We start from the raw sequence: 18,412 nt of genomic DNA on the forward strand, positions 1-18,412 counted from the left end.
TTCACTAGGTATCGAAACCGGGACACATCGATTACAAGGCAACAACGCTACCGCTGCACCATCCAACCCTGTATTGCTTCATAGAAAACGAAACCTTCACGTAAACTTCTTCATTCGTGACTTATATTATGTTTACAGACTCACATTACAGGCCACTTTTTTCCTGTATTGCATGTTTTCGAGAGCATTTTCTTTTCCTTCGGCTGAGAAATTCTTTTATTATTTTACATCTTATTATTCGCAGCTTCTCTACCATTTATTGGTTAATTGCAACAATGAGGATGAATGAATAATCGATGAAATTGATAAATGGACACCCATAAAGGAATACACATGCTAAGCCTAGACTCGAGCCTGGAACCTTCAGTGACATGCTCGGTCAATGGGTGGATGGCTAGATTTATCATAGTGATGATGGATATTATTATTTTTACTATTATTATTTTACTTCGCATTTATGCTACTTTTAGCTAATCGCAACAATGAGGATGAGTGTAGGATGAAATTCATGAAGTGACACTCGTAAACAACCATACACAGGCTGGGACTCGAATCCAGGAATTTCGGCAGCGAGATTAAAAGCCAACAGCTTAACATGCTCGGGCACAGCAGAGGCCAATTATTAATAGTGATATTGTCTCAAGTAGTGTACTTTTGCCACCATATTCTTCCATACAATCATGAAAGTGATGAAAATTAAAATGTTGAAATACCTATCTATGGTTTCATTTTAGCTTGCAATATAAATCCTTACTGCATGAAGTGGGAATACGAAACAGAATCTTGACTGTGGAAAGTCTTAATACAAAATCGAGAAAAAGGGCATTTAACAGTTGCCTGCCTGCTTTTCCATTATTTGTTCTGTGGGAAGCATTGTCTGAAATGTGTGTGTAGTGCCAGACAACAGAGAATACAAAGATCGAATAGTGAGGCAACAGTTAGAGAATAGCATTGTTTGCACTGCACAGAGGAAACACTTCTCAGTGAGTGGGTGCGGCAGTGCGTACGAGCGAGCTGCTGCTGTTGTTGTAAAAGGAACACTCGCAGAAAACTGAATGACACTCCGCTTAAAATCTAGTCAATCAAGAAAGCATTTGTTGAGGAAGTGAATTGAAATATAAACACCAGAATTTGGTCTAAGCCTAGTGCCTTCCTATAATGGTTACTCGCAATAACAGCTGACCAATTTTTACATGTGAATTCTATAATGAAAGAAACAACAGGCTGCACACCACACCTTTCGCCTGGTAACACTAATAAATCATCTCATTATAAGTGTTCGGTTATGCAGATATTCATGGTTAATATATTACCTACAAACATAAACAATACCATGTTACGTGCCCAATAGGCCTAACCCATGTAAATAGTTACAAAAGTTAAATGGAGATGGCAGCACAAGGCATGCAAGAAAGAAGATTGGTATATTTTACATAAATGATAGTGTAAATAAATGTCAAGGCAAATGAGAAAGATAAACAATAACGGAACAGCATGTAAGATAAAATAGAAAAGGTACAATGACGACAAATTAATAATAATAAAGATGAAATTAATAACATGCCTATATGTATGTATAGACGAAATCTAAAGAAGGGAAACCACTGATACAACTTTGTGTCTGCGAACACATTCCTAAATCCTACCGTTTGCACCGAGTCCACACTATTGTGGTATTTACTAGTGGCAGCACATTCTAGCCAACGCCCCAAGGGTTAGGAAAAGTTAGATATCGGAACCTAAAGTGAGAATCATAGAACTTAAGATCGTCTGTAAACAAAAGCACGTGCACCCTAAGAGTGTTGCAAACTTATGAAAAAAAAATAATCCACATAGCTTACAAGGTGTAAAAACATTCCATTTGTCAACAGATGCAGAATAAGCAGTGTATCACTGATGACCTGTTTAAAGTTATTGAATGTATGTAAAAAAAATAATTAAAAAATGTACATCTTGCCTGGTGGCCGACTTTCAGACTAATCACCGAAGTTCCCTGGCTCGAATCCCGGCATGGGTGTTATTTGTGAGTGTCCCTTCATCAATTTCATCTCACGATCACTCATTCTCATCGTCCGGATTATACAAAAGTGGAAGAAAAGCAATGCTAAATTTAAAAAATCAAATACAAAATTTACATCTTATCCCCCAGGAGTACGACGGTTCCGTACCAAAGGATTAATTTTCTCTCATATTTTACTAAAAAAAAACTTGCTAGAAGAATGTGACACATTGAGATAAATTACGTTTTGAAACCGGGGTTTCTTCATTAAATTTATTTGATGTTTCAAAGTGTTATGATTTATTATTATAGATAATGAAAGTAAGCTAATAACAGTTGGGCTGAAAAGTTTGGGCTGAAAAGTTCGTAGGCTAACATAGTAAAAAATATTTTTTTGACAAAATTCGATTTTATTATTCAATATAGTTGCCTTCGAGGGCGATCCAACGATTATAGCGGTCATACAATTTTTCGATGCCATTTTTATAGTACGATTTCTCTTTAGCCTCAAAATAGGCCTCAGTTTCGGCGATTACCTCTTCATCAGTGCTAAATTTCTTTCCAGCGAGCATTCTTTTAAGGTCTGCAAACAGGAAAAAGTCACTGGGGGCCAGATATGGAGAATATGGTGAATGGGGAAGCAATTTTATTACGGTTGAATATCGCTAAACATTGCTCCGAATCATCAAAACATTGTTGCTTTTGATCGATTGTGAGCATGCGCGGCACCCATTTTGCACACAGCTTTCGCATGTTCAAATATTCATGCACAATATGTCCAACACGTTCCTTTGATATTTTTAAAGTCTCAGCTATCTCGATCAACTTCACTTTACGATCATTTAAAATTATTTTGTGGACTTTTTTGATGTTTTCGTCGGTAACAGCCTCTTTGGGACGTCCACTGCGTGCATCATCTTCGATGCTCATTTCGCCTCGTTTAAATTTAGCAAACCACTTCTCAACGGTTTATTTTCCTGGTGCAGAGTCCGAATAATGTTTATCAAGCCAAGCCTTGGCTTCAACAGTATTTTTTTTCGCCAAAAAGCAATGCTTTATTAACACACGAAATTCTTTTTTATCCATTTTTTCACAATAACAAAAGCTGCTTCACTCACAATGCTATATCTCACGAACTAATTATCCGGCAGCTGTGAAATTTATATACACGTATCTTTTGAAGGTTAGTACTAAGTAAAAATCACATGGATTTAATTCTAGTAACGCCATCTATGGGTCAGCCTACGAACTTTTCAGCCCAACTGTTACATATGATTTGATTGACTAAATTAATAATTATTAATTAGATAAAAATAATGGAAATAACTCATTTGGTTTGATTGGTTTGCTTTATTTTACTTCCCCTCTTGTGCCACTTATGGCTAATTTGCGAAGATGGGGATGAATGATGATGATATGATGAAATCGATGAGATGAATGGACATTAACAAACATCCATGCCCAGGCCACGATTCGAACCCGGAACCCCTGGCATCGTAGCGCGATGTGCTAACCACTCCGTCACGGGGCGGCTAACTAATTTGGAATTCAAATATCACCTATCCCTCATCGTCTCGTAATTAATGACAACTGTGCGTGTCACATCGTGGTCGATCTACACCTCAATGTCACACATTCCAGTATCCTCCAGAGTGTACTTCAACATCTCTGAATTTACTTCATCCAAAAACACACTCGTGTGTCCTTTTCATCCCGTTCAAAAATGCTGTATTATGCAGCAAAGACACCAAAGGAAACTAAAACGGCAACTTAGAAAAGCATAAAAGTGGGGAAAGAAGACTGTAGAATACAGAAATATTTTGAGGCAGTCACATTTTATTGTACGCTACATATAAAATAAAATGCATATTTGGGGGTGACTTTTTAAATATTGTCACATTTTTCTTCTTTCTTGTTGAGAGGTGTTCATTTTAAATCAACCTCCCTCACCCTACGGCCTGCCCTCCTTCACCCGCAAAAGTATTCCGGAGTGTGAGGATGTCACCATCCGGATGGTAAACAGGTCTGGATTATAGATCGGCTCCTGAGTCTCACCCCCTCCCCCATCTCCGGAGGATCGTCACTGACAATGTGAAATCACTCTATCATATGCCGACATTCGACATACCACTTCCATTTCTGTAGTTGACTTAGTGAGAAGTATTGAGGTTGGCAACAGCCTAATAACGGATTTCTTCCGCATCATGTAGTCCGTTCTATGTAAGTACGCTAATGGAAGAAAAACGTGTAAATTACATTGGATTATACATTTTAAAATATATTTTCATTAAAGGTTTCTGTTTATAATAATAATACGTGATTAATGTATAAATTACAATCGATCACGTGAACAGCAAGAAAATAGCGCCACTTTCGAACATGGCGACTTCCATGCGTGCAGGAAGGTCTCCCGTGTTTATAGAGTAGTCTCTCGGAAATACAGCCATTTGAAAAGTGGCAAGAAGCAGGTTGTTCTTAACATTTATGTGACGTTGTGTCGGTGCTATCCAGAGCAAGCAGTGAAATTGGTGTCCAAGTGTAATTGTTTGTCTGCATCTTTGTGTTTTCGGTCTGGTGAAAGAAAGGAAAACGAACGGTCAAGTTGTGAGTCCCGCGAGAAAAACACATTGTTGCTCGTATAAACAAGTACACCGTTTTTGAGATAAGCGCAATACAACGCGAGGTGCTTTTGCATTCTTTCAATCAAAGAGCCGTCCTGTCCACTGTGGGGAAGATGTTGAGAGTGATGTTTGATGGCGATCTCCCCAATTTTAGCAGTCGACGTTAAATCGCCTCTTGTGCCACATTGAGTTCCTTTTTGGGAAGCAAATTTGACAGACAGGATGATGTCTAGCGCCAAAAATGCCTCAAGTTCAAAAAGGAACTGCTGAATCAAGGTAAGAGAATACATTACTTGCATGAGAAGTGCGTAAATAATGTGCTTATTATTGTCTTCTTGTTTTCTAGTGCACGAGAAACCGAGAGAAAGATAAACAATCTATTTTTATTCCCCGGCTTATCTTTGTTTAGCTTCTACTAAAACTGGCAGTATATTTGTTGCACAAAGGAGAAAACAATACTCTACAAGTCAACAATGTTGGGCAATAATTTTGTGGAAGAGGAAGCAACAAAACCAAAAGGCTTGAATTTACTGTAACGAATCTCTCACTCTCTTGTATAACTTTGGCGCTGTCATACTGGGAGAGGAGGGGGGAAGGGGGATCTGTTAACCCAGTGTCAGATAAATCGGACTTTTGGCATAGAAAAATATGTTCATTCTTGAACAAGAACTTGTAGAAAATTTATTATACTTCAATGTGTAGATTATCAGTTAAAATAAGAATACGTTTTTCCATGTTACATAAAATTAAAGGTTGCGAGTGAGCAGCATATGATGGCCGCATCATTCACGAACAGCTGGCGCGGAGTGATACGTTACTCGAAGTGAGACAGTTGTTTACAGAGGGTCGGACGGTTCGTGATTCTTACTTTAGATGATGAAGATTATGTGTATCTAGAAGTCACACTGCTAGTTTTGGACTTGCTGATAACGCATAACATAAAAAGTCATAGAGGTCACGAATAGATATTTATATAGACCACCCCCTTCAAAGTTAAGTTAAGGAAGGAAGTCCAGAAGGAAGTCCATATCCAGATCTAAAAGGAAGTTCATATCCCAATCCAGAAGGAAGTCGAGGAGGAAGCCATCAACCTTCGAGGAAGGGAATAAAGTTATAAATCATATACTGTGAAAGAAGAGGGATATCCATCAAGATAGAAGTTTGTGGACGTTGATTTGATGAAGTAATAAGAACTTTGAAATAAGATGAAAGCAATTATGTAGATATTCAAACTTGTGCGAAAATCAGATCATCTTTATATGAATATATTCTCATGTTTCTCAACTATATACTTTAATGTAAAAAAGAAAGATATAATATACTCTATTAACTGTCTCCATTGGAAGGCTCACTGTCTTGTTTCCTTTCTAAAAAGAACCCTACCCTGTAGATGCTAGCCATGGTATAAAGAATTGCACCCAAAGGGAGGTTGCATATTTAGTGGTAGCCAACGTGGGGCTAGAGAATTGTGAATCAGACAGCGAAGCGAGAGAAAATAGAAAAATGGAGTAAAAGGATAAAGTTGAGAATGAGAAGCTGCAATGAAGGAAAGGAAAATAAAATATTGTGGGAAAGAAGGAAACAAGGAAGAAATTACTTTCTGTACCGCATGTAAGGAAATGAAACATTGGATGTGCAAAGGAATAAGAAAGGAGGAATACATATCAATAAGTGAAAGGGAAGAAGACTATACATGTAAGGACTGCAAGAAGGAGAACCTAACAGAAAAGCAGAAGAAAACCGAAAGAATGAACTTGACGGAAATGTTCCAGAAAATGGAAATCAATGCGAGAAAGGTAGAAGAAAAATTAGAGGAAAGTAATAGAAATATGGAAGAAAACAACCAGGAACTAAAAGAGAGGTTTAAGGAAATTACAGAGAATTAAAGGAGAAGTTAGAAGAAAATAATAGAAAGGTCGATGAAAATAGCAGAAAATTGGAAGCAATAAGGTCTGAAACCAAGATGTACGAAATAAAAACCGAAGCATGTGAAGAGAACAGAAAGGTATTTCAAAGGAAGATACGAAGTTATTATTAGAAGAGAGAAGTCTGGAAACGAATAAAAAGATTAAAAATGAAGTGCTGAAACTCAGAGAGGACAATACACAGCATTGCTAAGAAATTCAAGAAGAATTAGAAGCAACAAATAAGTTTATTTGGAAAGGGAGATTAAGGAAAATGAGGCTCAAGTAAATGCTGCAGTGTTGTTAAATGAAAAAAGAAATTTAGAAGTAAATAGTAAAATCAAGAAAGAATTTGAGAAGATTCGGGAAGAAAATGCAATTGAACACCAAGGAATTAATAAGCGATTAGAGGTGATGATCTTGAGTAAAGAAAGAGAAACTGATAGAAAATTGAACATAACAGTTTCTAGATTAGATAAGACGGATTAGAAAATGGAAGACGTAGAAAGAAAGTTAGTTTTCGAGAAAGTGAAGAGACTTATGTTAAGAAAGAAATGAAAGAAGATAGCTCAAGCAACGAATCAATGATGGAGGAAGAAGAGAAGTATACAAGATATAGAAAAACAGAACTGCACAAGAAAAGGAAATGAAAGAGTAGCGAAGAGGGAAGCAATAATGAGAGATTGTTGGATATATTAGACAACAAATTCTTAAGAGACGAGAATTATAGGACCAGGATCCCTAGGCCACAAAAACTGCAGCATCTATCTAAATTCAATGGGAACATATCTGACAAATGTCCTAGAAAGTTTTTAAGGGAATTAATGATGTATGTTAGACTCATGACAATTCGTGAAGGAATGATCCTGAACGTTATAGAAACATGTTTTGAGCAGTCCGCAGTAGGATGGTATCAACTGAATCAACACAAATTTAGAAATTTTAAAGAATTTAGTCGAAAATTCCTGAATTATTAGTGGCCGCGGTGGCTCAGTCGGTAACGCGTCTGACTACCATGCTAAAGGTCCCGGGTTCGATCCCCGGCCGGTTCAAATCCGGGAACTTTTCTAACGGTGGAAGCGGCCCCGGCGCCTACCCAGCGTCGAATAACATGGGTACCTGGGGGAAACCCTGGGGGGTAAAGGCGGTCAGGGGCGTGATGCTGATCACATCACCCCCACTCACGACCGGATCAAGAAAGTGTGGGGCGTTACCCCTACACCCCCTATACGCCTTCATGGCGTGGTGCTATGCACAGGGGAACACTTTACTTTTACTTTACTTTACTTTATTCCTGAATTATTACTACATAAAAGAAAGGCAATTAGAAGCTCTAAAAAGAAGATATGTAGACTGGTCTAAAATTGACAGCTTAGAAGAACATACGTGGGAGACGCTAAGAAGTTTTAAAAATCTAAAGGAAGGATGCAGCGAAGAAGAACTGGTTAAACATGTTGTCCAAACATTGCCTTCGAGAATACAGAGAGCTATAGCAGAAGTTAAGATAAAACTAGTAGATGATTTGATTGAGTACTTAAGAACAGAAGACGTGCTAACTGAGAATTCATGGAAAGACAAGGAAGGAAGATTCTATGGACAGAGGAAACATTCAGAGGAAGAAGGCCGTTCGAAACCAAAGTTCAGGAGACAGGAATTCAATGTACGAGGGACATTCCGAAAGTAAGTTTCATCATTTTTTTAAGAGGGAAGCTGTATTACAAAGTGAGAAAACACATTGCCATAACAAAAGACAACCTTTCCTGAATTCATGATGGATGGAGCGAGAGCAGAGGAGCGATGGCGCATGCGCAGAGTGCCGAAGAATAGAGATAAGTAGCAGACTGACGTGCCCGAGCTCATTCGAGTGCAAACCAGTTATGCAGAAAGACGTGTGCTGGAAACGTGGTTACAAATGGAAGTGTGGCACGCTATTGCCACACATTAAGCAAACTGAAGTCCACCATTTGACACAAGAGACCAGGGCTCTTGAGTCAAGGGGTTTTGTTCATGGACGCAATGCAAGACCCCACACAGCAAGGATCACTGGGATGGAAGAGATTGAATCACCTACAGCCCCGATCTTGCCCCATCAGACTTCCACCCTTTTCCTGCGTTGAAGTCAGCACTATCGGAACGTCACTTCGGAAGCAACGAAGAGGTGCAACAGGATGTGAAGAACTTCCTTAAATCGCTGGGCACCGATTTTTACCAGGAGGGTTTCTTCAAATTGATTTCACGGTACGACAAATGTATCAATGTCAGTGGCGATTATGTGGAAAAATAGCCAAAAGATTGAATTTTGTTAATGACACTATATTCTTCTGTTTGCAATAAAGCTTCCCTGTGAAAAAAAATGACGAAAACTTACTTTCGGAACGTTCCACGTAAGAATAATAGACATAAGAAACCAGAGAACAGATATAGAAAGAAGAGACGCAGGAAGAAATAATGGAAGATACGAGAGAAATAGGGACTCTGCGGAAGAAAGGGAGACAAATGACGGCAGATACCGAGAAGCTTGGAGAAATTATAGAGGTCGAAATAATTTCCGAAGATATGGAAGAGGAGGAAATCAGCGATGGAGAAATAGATATGAACAGAACGAAAGGGAATACCGTGGAAATATGCACAATGAAGAGGTGGAAAGGAGAAATGCTCTTCCCGATGTAGAAAGAGATGAAGCAATAGAATTAGCCGGAAATCACTGCAATGACGGAAGAAGATTTCCTGAGAGAATATGGGAAGATGAAGACCAAAGAAATGTAGAAGAGAATAGAGGGTCAAACATGTAATGCTCTTACAGCATCTCCCAGGTGTGAGAGCCAAGGAAATAGAAAAAAAATACAGGGAGAAATAGGAAGAGAACGAAATGAAAATTAGGAATTATATTCGATTGGAGAAGCAAATTTTGAAAAATTAAAACCTGGAAAAACCTTTTATGCGAAAGCCAAAATTATAGACACAGAAGTCAGATGCTTAATAGATTGTGGTAGCGTAGTTGAAGTCATGAGTTATGAATGTTGCGAAAAGGTCAAAGAAAAAGAGTTGGAAACACTACACTTCTCTCGAGCTGATCTTTCAGACGAAACTAGATTATATAAATTTCCAGATTGCATAACCTTAAGGGTGGGTGTTTCCTTATTCTTTTGGTGTACTATCAGAAGGGAAATAGTTATCTTATGAAATAAATGTAGTTTTTGAAATTAAATGTATTGTTATATTCACCATTTTAATACCAAAATGCCATTTTACATAACGCTTTCGACCCCAAAATGTGCCCAGTTTTTGTACTGAAATATTGGTCTTTTATGCACCAGAAATATGTGGCTCTACTTATAAGGAAAGATTGTACATGTGTGAGTCAAGTAATCCAATCATCTTTATAAATTCCTAGTGACTCACATGCATGCTCACAAAACTCAATCTCTTCCTGCCTTCATAACTTTTCGAATTTAAGAACATTACCATAATTTAATACAATGTACATATTTGTTAAATAAGAAGAAAAACTTAAGATTAATTACCACTGCTAGCACTTAAAATATTCATTACTTCGATCCTATCGAAGTATATCATTACACCTCCACTGGTCCCACAAGGCACATTCTTCACCTCATCTGTCTGTAGTGTAACCTAGTAGGAAATGCACACGTTCATTAGAACTTCTTAGAAAAAGCATATCATTGCACTTACACCAAAAAAACGGACATAGCATGCAACCAAAAAGAAACAATGCTTTTTGGTCCTGTCTGTTTACAAGCACTATCATTGATCCACAAGTACACACACTTTTCAAAACACATTTCAATTTAATACTGGCCTTTCACGATATCACCAAAAATATAAAATGTGTGTTTAATTGGTAAAAAATTATTACAATATTCATAAAAACTAACTTTCTTCTTACTACTACTCAAGCCAATTCAAAATGCAAAAGCAGTGAGGTCAAGATCAACATGAAAAATTAAAACATTTTTGTATTTGCTTGTTATTTCAAAACAATTTGTGCATTTCTCTTTTCTTCTTAACTTCCTGCCTACAGAAGAAGAAAAGAAGGACTACCCAATAATAAGAAAAAGTTGTTTCCAAAATTGATAAGAACAACTTTTTGACAAATTTTAAAAATCTGAAAACTGACAATTACGTTTAAAACCTTTCTGCCTGCACTGTACTAAAATTTCATCACAATCGGACCACCCATTTTTTATTTATAGAATTTCAAAGAGAGCGATCATTTGCAAAACTAAAAAAATGGCACTTTTTTTGTTCTCATGACAATAAAAAATGGAAGGCATACTCGAAAAAAGTTTTGTTAACATAGATTAATGCAGAATTGAATAAGCTAAATTTTGATTGTAGTAGGAATATATTTTAAAAAATTCATATTGGCATACTGTGCTTGTTCTATAAGTTACAGAAGGTTAACCAAGTATCAGTTTGTTTGCCACTGTAATTGTTCATGTTCACTGCATGAAAATAATACTACTGTTGGATTAAAAATTATAGATGATTGAGTTTGGACTCCAATTAAAAATTAACCAGTAGACCTATATAAAAACGAGTTGCATCAAAATTTTGCTTATTCAATTCTGTGTTATCTATGCTAACCAAAATATTTTTTGAGTATGTTTTCAATTCTTTTCTAGTCGTGAGAACAAAAAAGTGCTGGGTTCTTGGAGTTTCGCAAATGACTGCTCTCTTTGAAATTCTATAAATAAAGAACGGGTTGTCTTATCGCATTGAAATTTTAGGATGGTGCAGGCAGAAAGCTTTTAAATATAATTCTTAATTTTCATATTTTAAAAATTTGTCAAAAAAATAATTCTTATAAATTTTGCGAAACAACTTTTTCTTAGTATTGGGTAGTCCTACAAATACAATATTGGTCTTGTTTTGAAGGTCCTTGCATCTGTTTTTAAAATCCATTATCACTGTCAATTCACATTGCAAAACAAAATTTATACAACTTTTTATTCAACGGAGTAAAGATGTATTTGGAACGTGACAACACCACTTGTACGGACTCACAGTAATAGCCTGCAGTTTTCACAGTCTAACAGACATCGCTGTGTGCGGTGTTGCCACGTTCCATGAAGAGCTTTAATCCATTGTATAAAAATCTGCATAAAATTGGTTTTGCAATCTGAATTCACAATGATAATGGATTTTGAAAACAGATGCAAAGAGTTTCAAAACAAGACCAATATTGTATTTTTAGGACTACCCAATACTTAGTGAAAAAGTCGTTTTGCAAAATTGATAGAACAGTTTCTTGACAAATTTTAAAAATCTGAAAATTGAGAATTGTGTTTAAAACCTTTCTGCCTGCACCGTACTAAAATGCCATCATGATCGGACAACCCATTTTCTATTTGCAGAATTTCAAAGAAAGCAATTGTTTGCAAAACAACAACAAAGCCGCACAATTTTTGTTCTCACAATAATATCGAACCCGGGACCCCTTGGTTACAAGGCAATGATGCTACCACTGCACCATGGGGGAGGCCCAGTTAGCATAAATTAACACAGAATTCAATAAGCTAAATTTTGATGCAACTCGTTTTTATATAGGTCTACTGGTTATGGAGTACAAAATAGAGTGAGTATCTATAATTTTTAATCCAACAGTAGTGTGGTTTTACTACAGTTTTATATCCTTGTACAAATGTAGTTCAAAATTCCAGAACTTATGAAGGCAGATGACATTAATTTAAATCAGAATTTAGTAGTGTAGGCATTAACATATACCTTAAATGTATTTACTCTTTCAGTGTGTGTATACAGCTATTTGCTATAATTAATAATTCATAGTACTGTGTCAACTTTTATTTAAAATTGTTTGTAATTGTCCATATCGCCATTTTGTGAATTTTGACTGACACAGCTTTAATATCTTAAAGCAATATCTAAAAGATTACAAATTTATCCTGTAGAAAAAAGGGTATTTAATGGACATACTAAACAAACTTTTAAACTACTGTAGTTATTATTTTCCTGTAGTTTACGGTTATTACAAGCATAAAAAAACAGTTTTTCGTTGTGATGTTTCAGGAGAACACATGCTCCCTTCATCAGACATTTATTTCATTTTCTCCTGAAACGTCACAACGAAAAACTGTTTTCTTATGCTTGTAATAACCGTAAACTACAGGAAAATAATTCTACAATACAAGCAATGCGTACATACAAGAAAAACTATTACTGTAGTTATATTGTTACATTTAATTTTCATTTCTTCTTTAATGTCTCTTGTTTTTGGCCCCTTTTATACACCTTACTTTCATGCATGCATCAGGGTGGTGGATAACATATATCGCCCTTAATTTGTTTCTTGATTATATTATCACACACCACCATGTTGGAGTGATTAGCACATCACACTACGATGCCAAGGGCTGACTTTGCCATGGTTGTTCCTTCATCAGTTTCATCACATCATCACTCATCTTCATCTTCGCAATTAGCCACAAGTGGCAGAAAAGCGAAGTAAAATCAACCAAAAACATTGAATCAATCAACTGATTCTTTTATTCTCCTTCATTTCTAGTTACATTCTGCTTTATTTTTTTCTAACGATCTCTTCTCCATGGTATAGCATCCTCTGCTTCCCCAATCAGAGAGAAAACCACAGCCATAAATCTGAGGATGTAGTGCACACTAACAAACGATGACTAGTTTGGAGTTACCAAGGTTCTTGCCACCCCACCCCTAAAACAAAACAGGAACAAGGAGAGGGTGGTGCAGGTGGACGTTCTTCCATTGCTCCTTTGAGAGTTTTTCGAGAGCCGTGAACAATTCGGTTCGGTCCCTTTCTTTTTTAACCTTCGTGTATTCATCCCTCCCCAATATTCATGCTGCTGGTCGATGCAGTGACCATACCCAGAGGATAGCTGGTTGCTGATAGATGAGAAGAAGGAAAAGATGTGGCAACACTTTCAATTGTCAACCGTGGCACACATTGTGGTTTCGTCAAGAAGAGCTATGGGGTAAGGACAATATACCGTAGCAAAGAAAATATTATCTTGCGGTAAGGTATAATCACAATTACAGTAATCATAAAGCAATTAAGACTACATACCTGCACTGATCTGAAAGTTGTGATGAAGGGAACCATCATATGAAAACCTGGTTCACTAGTTTGTTGCAGCAGTGCTCCACCCTTTAATAAAAATGTGAAGTTAATTAGGAAACCACCAACATTACAACTGAACACAAATGTAACTATTTACAATCCAATCTCTATATATATTAACAACTAGAGATCAGATTAGTCAACTACTTCGACAAAAAACATTTGCTAATGAAAATATGTTGACTAAAAGAATTAGTAACTAAACCAGTCTGTACAAGATAAAATGAACCATGAACGATTCACTGAATCCCATGCATAAAGAAAGTGACAACAGAACACATGCATGTTTCTTCTCAAATTCATGGTTAACAGACAGGAATTCTTGTTTAGGCATGGTTCTAAATAAAGCCTTTCAAGACAGATTGTTGACAGTGGCATATTCTCCCATATTATCTAGTTTAATGGTGATAAACAAACTTTTCTCATATACATAAAAATTGCCGGAAAATTTGAAGTTATCAAACTTCTGTTTTTGTTTTACTTGGTGATTTATTTCTATTATATCTAAGTAATATGTAAAATAAATAAGAATTGTTGCGGTAAACCATCTCAAATTTTCAGAATATGTCACTGTTGTCACCAATCAGTGCACAAGCAAATAAAATTCATTAGCAAAGAAAGAAAAGGATGTACTGAAGCACAGAAATATACAACAAAGAATAATGTATATTTCCACAACAGTGAGTCATGTGATAATAAATTAGATTTGATAACTGACCATAAAATATATTGCCACGTTGTTGATGTGAAACTGTATTTTAGATAAACAAAATGAAAAACAATACCTACATATCTGTGGAAATGATATTTTTGCAATGTTCGGTGTCTCAGATTACATTTATAGCACTGAGAAAATACATCATACTTCTTTCGAGTTTGAGATATACATCTTACATCTGAGAATATTCTGCATCTAAAACATGCATCACATCGTGTATGGTATGCTCAGCTGCCAAAGATGGTGACACACAGACTGAGGCAAATAACATACACACACACAAAAGAAAATACAGTTGTATTTTCAGCTAAGGACTGAAATAAGTTCACTGGCATCCCAAATCAATAAACTCCAATACTGACATTTACAAGGCATAATTCTGGCCAATTAATTACCATCTCGCCTATGTGAACATATTTCCTAGATATGAAATTCAAAAGTAAATATGCAAGGACACATCATATCAAATCCCCAGCACACTTCTTTTGTGCATTATATGTTTACAGCAATGTATGGATAATAATAATAATAATAATAATAATAATAGAACAGGCTTACTGTTTTGCACTTTGCTGTACTTACTCTGTAATATACTCCCACATGCCCTTCTTCAATTTTATGTAATGAAAAATTAAGAAGTATTGCTAGTCCAATAACATTAACTGCTACAACAGCTATAGTTTCTGCCATTGTTCATCTGAAAGTATAGAAGTTAAATCTCAATTAAGTGAATACAATACAAGCACCATAGGAAATGTGCATAAACAATGCAAATATTTTACTACATTCTGATTATCTTTGCTTAAAACCAGCATAAGTTTACTTCTGTTCATGTTATAATGTGTCACAGGAGGAGAGGTGCCCATGGCAGGTTTGCGGACAAAGGTTGCATCCACCAAATTTTTTTTTGATGGAAATGTGACTGCAAAAAAAATTCAGAATTGGACAGAAGTTGCACTCCGTTAACATGTAATAATCACTTCCTATAAGCATTATTTTGGTGAAGGGGGGAGACAATGTCCAGTTCTCACATATTAAGTTTTAAATTGTCAGGTGAATTTTTGTGGAAGCTGCGGCTCCATCTGAAATTTTGCGAAAATCATTTTCTTCAAATGAAAGGAGTAACGAGCTTGGAAAAAAGCAAAATGGTAAATGCAAACTCCCCTTAAAATAAGCCCTGGTTACCATTTTTGTCTTCGAACAACTTTCAAACGAAGGTTAAAAATGATATTTACAAAATATTTTACACCGTATCCCATCCCCTCCCAGAATAAACCTGTGTAATATCAACCAAGCTCGAGTTTCGTGTGTATTGAAATGTACCTTCAGTTTGACTTCATGGGTTTTTAATAGGTGGTCATAGTGTGCAGAAAACATATTACATACATTGGTCATATTACTCGCTTTTTGATTGCTTAGCAGGCATACTGGACTGAATTTTTTAAATCGCTTGTTTCTTGGCTATTTCTCAACTAGTTTCAAGGGGTGACCTTCTGGTAAGGCACACAAAAGTCAACCTCACTTCCACATAGTACATCCCAGTAACTGCTTTTTGCAGGCAAACGAGGCTCTGGCATCTGGTCCTACGGCCAGTATAATCTTCATAGGACTGTGTGTGTGTTGTCCGGTGTTTTGTCCTTGTGTGTGCTGAGTGCCCTTTTACAGCCTCAGATTTCAACCTAGGTAAGGATATTTTAGTCATCGCAGTAAAATTTTAGTTCTTGTTTAGTTGTGAATGAATGAATTAGTTTCAAAAATTTACTAAGGAAGTTTTAAAAGACCTCTTTTCAGGGGGACCTGCCTTTATTTTTGTTTTAGTTAAAGGGTTTATCCCTGTATAACATGACGGGCCGAAATAGCTTATGTGCTGAAGTGCCCATAATATACAAATCAATCAATCAATCAACTCGTTTCAAGTTTCCCTTTTTTTTGTTTAAATGATACAAATAAGACCTTCATTTGTTATTCTTATCATTTTTTCATTAAAATTAATGATACTGCTAAAAATTTGAAAAAATATAAATTATGTAGAAAATTTACAGTAATGCAGCTAATTTATGCTTTATGGGAGAAATTTACCTGTCATGCAAGGTTATCTGGCTTCTTAGATAATAATAATGAATTACTGTCTCAGTTAATCTGGGAAGAGGATGTTTATAGTGCAGGGTGTCTTGAAAGTAGTGCATTCGGATTCAGAATCTCGATCGATCCGGTGGTACTACTGTCAGTTCACACACAAGAGTTATGTTTACAAAAACCAAAATGTGGGATCAGGACACATACTGTACGTCAGGGCATCCAATCTATGGAAGTCGCGGGCCCACTCTTGCCTCTTATCTGGACCACCTGAATAGCCTATGAGGCATTATTGACATGATTGATCGACCAGAGGTTTACAACAATAGAGGACAGTTTACTTGAATTGTGTTATGCATTGTAATATTTAAATAAAATTACATGCTTACATGTAAATAGCACACAGAATATACTGGGTTGGACACCTAAAAGTACCACAGCGAATAGTTTTGAAATGCGAAGGTTAACAGCAGTTCTGACGTCACCGATGTAAATGTGGTCAAGGGGCCCAGTGGACATAGCATGTCTGGTCTCTAGTCGTCATCTTGGATTCAGCTCATGTTCTTGAAATGGGAAGGGGGTCATGTGAAACATGATTTCAGGCTAGAATTGACTCATAAACACGAAACAGAAGTTGTTTTATACATAACTTCATTCTGAAGAAAGTTAGTATTGACAGAAGTAGGATTGTCAGCAATGTAATGGCATGTTGTTATCATCCTTGTTCCAGGTGAACCAGCATGTCACAAACTCGTCAAGATTGCATAGAAATGGTGCTGCTGAGTGGTGACCTCAGGGTGAGTGTGGGTGTCTGCAATGCCCAGCATCCACATTTGCCACAGACATCACAAGAAGATGTGGACCAAATTCAGGGAGACCACCTCGAATAAGAAACGAGAAGTGCAATTGATACTTGGTTTTCGCACAAACGACAAGCAGAATGAGGGTCACAAAAGTATCATACGTATTCGGGGTTCCGACAATTATCGGAAAGTCAAATGTCCCAAACGAAGGGACATATTTTGAAATGGAACGGACCTGCATTACATGTTGAAAGTACACATAAGGATGGAGGTACGGATTGATATTGTAATAATGTTGAACAATACAAAGTTCAGACTGCTCCACTTGACCGCCAATACTGCTATGATGGATGCAGGCTCACTGCCATGGCAGTCCTGCTAACATACCACGTGGCTTTTTCCGAAACAACCGTTGGCTGTGGTAGTGCAGACAAGTGAGTCGTGATATATAGGTACACCAGAGAAAATGGTGTTCACGATTGCAGAAAAGGCCAACATGATCCTAGTGTATGGAGAATGCAGGGAAAATGCCGTGCTATCGTGTCGTGTGTATGCAGAGATATCCAGACAGACGTCAGCCGTCGCGAAGACTGTTTGACAAGCTATTCACTCAACTGAAGGAAACCGGCAGTGTAAGGCCTCGCAAACGTACTCGAAACAAGATGGTGATTGGAGAAGTGGGTGAAACCAACGTGCTAGCCGCTGTTGCCGTGGATCCACACATTAGCTCTCGTGCTATCCCTAGGGGCAGTGGGATAAGTAAACAAAGTGTGCTACGTATTCTTCGTCGCCACAAGTTCTACCCATACCATATTTCACTCCATCAAGAACTCCATGGGAATGATCTTCAGAACCATGTGAATTTTTGTACAGGGTGACAATTAATTAATGACCACATTTATATTGCAAGTTTTGTGGTACTAACTTGGCTTTTCATTTCATTTCAGGTGAATATAAAGATCGACCTTTGCTAAATTTAGTGGTGTAACATGGAAAGGTAGAGTGCACAACAGCAAGCAGCAATAGTGGAAATTCATTTCGCTAGCAATTACTCGGTGATCACTGCTCAAAGAAAGTTCCGTGTAAGGTTTGGCGGGCATGCTCTGCGTATGTTGCATCCCATAGAAACAGAGGCAGTGTAATGCTAAACGTATTGGAA

The 18,412-nt window shown here is 36.9% G+C and overlaps 1 protein-coding gene across 2 annotated transcripts in view; it reads right to left on the minus strand.

Moving 5' to 3' along the window:
* The window catches only part of LOC146003594 (erlin-2-B-like), a 49,186-nt gene that overhangs the window by 16,960 nt on the left and 13,814 nt on the right, over window positions 1-18,412 (minus strand). For both annotated transcript variants that reach the window (XM_083141903.1, XM_083141904.1), the window contains exons 2-4: window positions 14,957-15,071; window positions 13,603-13,683; window positions 10,049-10,157 (exon numbers count right to left, since the gene is read on the minus strand). In XM_083141903.1, coding sequence (XP_082998029.1) covers window positions 10,049-10,157; window positions 13,603-13,683; window positions 14,957-15,064 — 298 coding nt within the window. In that variant the 5' untranslated portion in view covers window positions 15,065-15,071. The remainder of the gene's footprint in view (window positions 1-10,048; window positions 10,158-13,602; window positions 13,684-14,956; window positions 15,072-18,412) is intronic.

This window comes from Lepisma saccharinum, chromosome 20 (assembly GCF_977018435.1).
Source record: "Lepisma saccharinum chromosome 20, izLepSacc3.1, whole genome shotgun sequence".
Taxonomy (NCBI): Eukaryota; Metazoa; Arthropoda; class Insecta; order Zygentoma; family Lepismatidae; genus Lepisma; species Lepisma saccharinum.